The sequence below is a fragment of the Puma concolor genome, chromosome B3, assembly GCF_028749965.1.
Source record: "Puma concolor isolate L17-30 chromosome B3, mPumCon1.1.hap2, whole genome shotgun sequence".
Taxonomy (NCBI): domain Eukaryota; kingdom Metazoa; phylum Chordata; class Mammalia; order Carnivora; family Felidae; genus Puma; species Puma concolor.
Genome location: NC_141672.1, coordinates 149,273,252 through 149,279,549, shown reverse-complemented (window position 1 = coordinate 149,279,549; position 6,298 = coordinate 149,273,252). Strand labels below are relative to the sequence as shown.

The 6,298-nt window shown below is 45.5% G+C and overlaps 1 protein-coding gene across 1 annotated transcript in view; it reads right to left on the bottom strand.

The window, feature by feature from the left end:
- Positions 1–254: 254 nt before the first annotated feature.
- IREB2 (iron responsive element binding protein 2) overlaps positions 255–6,298 on the bottom strand; it is a 45,180-nt gene continuing 39,136 nt past the window's right edge. The window contains exons 21-22 of the mRNA XM_086711791.1: positions 4,399–4,584; positions 255–3,265 (exon numbers count right to left, since the gene is read on the bottom strand). Of these exons, the coding sequence (XP_086567917.1) occupies positions 3,155–3,265; positions 4,399–4,584 (297 nt within the window). The 3' untranslated portion in view covers positions 255–3,154. The remainder of the gene's footprint in view (positions 3,266–4,398; positions 4,585–6,298) is intronic.

The window sequence follows — 6,298 nt, the reverse complement described above, 5'->3', positions numbered from 1 at the left end:
AGGTCAACTTCACCGATTGTTCCCACTGGCGGGCTATGCCCACCGCACACTGTCACCTTTTCATTCTCCTTGGCCCCAGACTAGAAAGGAAGGCTGGACAGAGGGACGAGGACGACCGTGGCTCACGCTCTGGCAGCCACACTGGGAATGACTAACATTTAGGGAACATCCTCAAAGAGGAATTTCTGGATGCCATCCTATTTAAGTTACGGTGTTTTAGTTTTAATCACCACAAAACATTTTATAACAAGAGATGTGATAATACAATTTTCTTTATTAAAAATAATTTACAGCATCAATAACATATACACAATTGTCATCAACTGAACTTTGCCTCCAATATATTTTTATACAATACTTAACATTATTGAACTTAAAACTGTTACACTGTTTTGTTGGCTTTAAATAATAGACAATGATTTATAGTTACTTGAGATACGTGGTTTCATAGCCATATATGTAAAATTGATAGAAACATCGGCACTATCACACTTCAGGGGAAAAAGCCACTAACAGAGCCTAAATCTCTCCCCCTCTTTATTACTCCAAGTCAAACTAAGACAGAGTCAACACCCAGGATCTCAGTACCTTCTCCTAAACCTAAAGGCAAAAGACAGGTGTCTTTTAAAACCACAGTAAGACGTCAGGTCCTAGCGTCGCGTCATCCTGTCACCCACCACCGGGAAGGCGAATGCACGTGACACGGTCACCATGTGCCGGCACCCTCTGCTCTGGCTTCCTCTTAGCTACGTGCACTCTGCCTTTGGAGCCAGGAGGTCAGCTGCCCAGCAAACACTGAGTCGCCAAGGCGACTGGCATCCCTCTCATTCAAGTGTCAGCCTAGAGGCAAAAGACGTAACAGCAACCACCGTCACCTTGGAACCTTTCCAGCTGTGATAATGGCCAACTCCATGGCTGGACGGGAACCCCCACGCACTTTGCTGCACAGGAACAACGACCACTGAAGGCAGGAAGTATGGCAATGGCAGGTGGCGTCATTTTTTTAAAGATGAAAACAATGCTGCTATTGGCAATACCTTTGAAAATTGTACTTGAACTTACAACACTGATCTGCTGCTCCCGTGTGCCTATCATACTTCCTTTCCACAACACTGTGCATTTTTTTAAACAAAATTACTCAGAGATAGTCAACAAAGGAGGTAAACGAAACAACAAGAGCCAATAGATGTCACATCTTTGCCAACAGAGGGTGCGGCCAGAGGCAGGACCACGGGGCGCACAGCCGGACTCTGCGCCGAGGGTGGCCGCGCTCCAGAGCCTTCTGCCCGCCGCACGCTGGCGCGGGGCTCAGAGCCCGGACAAGGCGGGCTGAAAAGTGAGCGCTCGGTTCACAGGGACCACCTGTGTCATCGTGACCTTGCGTCTCGGCTGCCGCTGATGACATCCAGGCCTCTGCCCACAGCTACGTGATACAGCGCGGCTGAAAAATGACACAGAGGTGTCTCCACGGTCTGGAGTCACCACTTCTTCCAAGCACGGAACAGGTACTTTAACAGTCGACGTGTAAACCCTCCCTTCCTAATTCATGTTTTCAGGTAAATTAAAAACACATGCACCGACAGATACACAGGCATAATAAAATATCGCGAACACAGTATGAAAGTACCAAAGAAAAACAGTTACAAAAATTTAAATAAAGAAGAAAAATCATTCTGTCGGACTCCAGTCCATGTAATTGTCTACAGACAATTGGCAGAATATTTTGAAAAGATTACAACTGTGTGATTGTTCGTGTGCAAAGCTCTCCACGGTCACACCCGGCCTGGCGGTTTCGGCACCCTATTGACACGGCTCCTCCCGTGTGACAGGAGCCGCCCCCGAGCCCCAGAGGCCTCACTGGGTCAGAAGAAGAGCCCCATGTAAAAAAACACCTCTACAATTAAACTTTCGCCTGCTAGGTTCAGTTTCTTAATTTAAAAAAAGGCATAGGACTTTCTAGAATTAATTACCCAACCTTTTTCTTAAAAGTGGCCAAATGTCTTGTTGACAGAACACTTGCTGTGGCGAACAGACACGTACAGAGAGAAAACGGGATATTCAGACAGCAACAATTTACGTGTTTTATCCTGATAGTCAGCTTTGGTTAAAACAAAAACATAATTAATAGAATCATGCATCCCGGATAAAATAAGGATTCAAAAAGACACAAAACCAATTTAAATAATTAAGAAATAACCAACATTTAAAATATTCTTAAGAGTTGAGCAACCATATAATTTAGGGTGGATAATTTAAAAGTCTAGAGGAAATAATTTCAGCATTTAACAATTAAGTAAAGTTCTCTTTAACAACTACAAGAGTGTGGAATTTTGGTTAATGATACCTAAAGTAATAGGTTATAGGAAGTAACAGTATCACATAAAGTGAGCAAAATAATCTAATCCAATTAATATAATACCATCTGAGGCCGGCCAGAGGGTCACAGGAGCAAATTACTGAACGGTATGTGATCTGTAGTTTCGCCGGTAACACGTGATGCTATACAACCAGCTCCGTCTTCGGGCCTGGAGGAACCCTTGGTAACACCGGACAGGGTGATCTGGTCAGGGACAGGTTCTGTCCCTTGTGGTTTGACTGGGACTAGGATGACCCTGGCTTATAGTACAAACATGAATGCCAACTATGTCCAGTTCAATTCTGAAAAGGAATTAATGTATCTGAAAAGTCCATTTATGATCAGATTCCGATTTCCACAATTTTAGAGTCTAATCTGGCTTCTTACATTTCAACCCGCTGGTCTTAAACCAACAAACAGTAGTACACAGTTTTGTAGGTGCAAAACTAAACAAACAACTTCAGGAAGGTTATTCATATAAGAATCTTCAACACAAATTCAAATTCTGCCTTTATTTACAAAATGGTCTGATAAAATACCCCCGTACTTACGGCCTCTCCCACAGCACACCTCACACGTTGATTTTAGCAATGTTAATAGCACCATTCGTATATTATTTAAAATCAGAAAGATTTCATTTCAGTCACTATGTTGATTCATGATCATTTACACCCACGGTGAGATCGGGGAGCGCACGGGACCGTCTGCGGCTCCACGGCCAGGATTCCTGGATCCAGCACAAAAGGCTTTTTGTATTTGCAGTTACCAGTTCGGAAAGGTATCTGTGTTGAGTAGATACTATGAGAATTTTCGTGCCACAAAGTTTAATAATCCTCCATGTTTGTATAATGTTACTTCCACATCATTTTCAAACGAAGCAATCACGCCGAATACTTTTCCAGTGCTTGTCTTTAAACAAACAGAAACATCTCGTATGAGCGGTGAAACCTTCCACGTGTCCCTCAGACCAGCTGTCCTCACATTCAATGACTGTACCTGCCAGACTCTGTCTGAGAAACCTCCTGCCTGGAAAGACCTGACATAGCTAGCCACGGGCTTCATGGCCAAGTAGAAAATCAGGTCCTCTTACCCATATTTCTACGTGACAGTTACCGTATCATCCAGAACACCCAAATGACATAGATTTTGACTTATAACTCGAGAAATGTTACTGTTTATTTTATTTTTGAGAGAGAGAGACAAACAGAATGTGAGCAGGGGAGGGGCAGAGACAGAGGGAGACACAGAACCCGAAGCGGGCTCCAGGCTCCGAGCTGTCAGCACAGAGCCCGACGTGGGGCTCGAACTCACGAACCTCGAGATCGTGACTTGAGTGGCTACTTAACTGACCGAGCCCCCCCAGGTGCCCCATTCATCGACATTTTATATTAAATATTCGTTGCATGTTACATCGGCCACTTTTCTTTTTTTCTTACTTGTAAGGTCTGTGTTTCTCTAACCCTGAACACTCAACTCTGGCTTCTCCTGCAGCCACGTATAAGCCCGGATTAAAAGCAGATCAGGACAGGGGCGCCCGGGTGGCTCAGTTAAACGTCTGACTCTTGGCTTTGGCTCAGGTCATCTCACGGTTCATGAGTTCTCACGGTTCATGAGATCTCACGGTTCATGAGTTCAAGCCCCGTGTCAGGCTCTGCTCTGTGAGGAGCCTGCTTGGGATTCTCTTTCCTTCTCTCTCTGCCCCATCCCCATTCACACACTCTCTCAAAATAAATAAATAAACTTGAAAACAATTAAAAAAACAGATCAGGACAGAAAGAGCGGACAACCAAGACAAGGGAGCGGGCACGTATAACTGGAAGCCCACGTGTCTCCTTTTTTTCTGGACCGTCTAGTGCTTTCTCCTTTTCCTCACAGAATATCAACTACATTAACGTGGGTCTGAAGAAACAGGAAACAGTCATCTTAAACTACAATTCACGCTGACATTAGTATACAAGACACGATGATTGTTTTTATTCAATTTACAACCATCTAGTTAGGTATACACCATGTAATCACGTACTTGAGGATCTTAGAGATACCTTTATATTTAACGTAACTCCAGGAGACAGTTCTTCAGGAAACGTTAAAGAAAATGTTTCTCTGCCAGAGAGGCCCAAGGAATCTGCATTTTCTCCCGGAAGGAACTGAAGCGGAGCTATGCCAACTCCAATCAAGTGGTCTTTGTGAATTTTTTCATAACTTTCAGCCAAAACAGCTTTCACACCCTGTAACAAATGTGCATTTTATTTCTTCCAATCATCTCTTGAACATTGCCTTCTTGGAGCATTTTAAAGGGAAAAAAATTCTACCTGTAGCCTATGAAACTTTTTTAACTGAACACTGCATACTAAAGGACAGTAATGTATGAAAGTATTTACAGATTTTTATGTATCTTTAAGTAGCTCCTTAACTTCTACCCACCCCTCTGCCTTGCCAGGGCTGAGCTCGGCCAGCATTGACCAGAGCGAGAGCCCTGCAGTGGGGCGGCTGCTGGGACTCCAACAGGGCTCAGGAGGGTCTGTTTGATCCTGGCAGACCCCACGTGCATGCTCCCCAGCACTGGCTCTTAAACAGCCCCTAGAACACAGGGGTACACAAGGACGTCCCCACAGCAACAGGGAAACCGGGTGCGTGAATTCTGGACATGATTAGAAGTTACAGGTAAGTGACTCGTTGAAACCACAGAAATCATCAAGTGTAACATTTAGAGAGTGACACTGATAAGGCTCAAGTCCATTCTCAACAACTAAAAACCTATTCTCTGGAGAAAATAAGCCGGAGAGGCTCCAGCTCCAAGTTGCCCAACTTTTCCACCGCTGTCCTCCTAAGGAGCTCCTCACGGACACCCACCCCCAGCCGTGACCTCCTCCTCGCCGCCCTTCCCAAACTTGAATGCCTCAATCGCAGCCCGTGGATCTGTTTAAGAACCATGTGGCTTTACACCGGGGCTTTCCACACAGGAGGAGTACAGTTCCCACCCCTCTGTGGCTGCTGTCACCCTGTGGAGAACAGGTGTCCTGGACTGAGGGGCACCGGGCACCGGGGTGGGGGTGAGAACAGCATCAGAAACGGGAATTAGCTGGAAGTCTGTGCCCGGAGTGCTGCTCCTTCTTCGGGAAAACTGGCCTCAGAGAGAACACCTGCAGGCACGGACATACGGGGCTCTCCCAAGGAATCCAACCATCGATGCCAAGGCCCGACAACTGACAAAACCCAGCCCGCGCCCCTAGCTTGTAATCAGTGTTTCAATGTCTGACCGAAGAGACAGCCTAGGATCAAATACGAGGAAAGCCTCCAACAAAGAAAACGACGACAAGAGACTTCTGAAAAAAGGGAACCTGTACTTATAATTACTATTCATATTAGTTATAATTAGTATCTCAGAAAGATAAGACAATTGGGCTCATTCCTACAACTATGAGTATTCACATTTTTAGGGGGGAAATTAAAGATTCAAGAAGAATGAAGTGCGCGTGACCATGACAGCTATGAGGGCTGTCCTGACCGCCTCTGTGCGTGAGAGCCGGGCAGAAAGCACCCGTCCGGACCATCCTCTCCAGCGGACCCCCATCTGTGCTTCGGCAAAGACACAGGTGCACGAGAAATGCCCTCCTGGCAGGCAGGCAGCCAGGCGCCATCATCTCCTACTGGTACAACCGGGCCACTTGGCCCACTGTCTGAGTCTGTAAATGGAAAGGGGGCCCGTAAACTAGCAGTGGGCACACGTAATCCGTTACAGAGCACCCGCCAGTTTCAGACCGGATCTCCTTTCCCTCTACCACACCGACTTCTTCAGGAAGCTTGATACAGGAGTATTACGATGCAACCAGGTTGAGTACAAAATGATTACTTAAAAAACCCCACGGATATGAGATCCAAATAAGCATGAGAAATCCAAATGAGCAAAATATACTTTGATAGTATGTTACTGATAAAAGG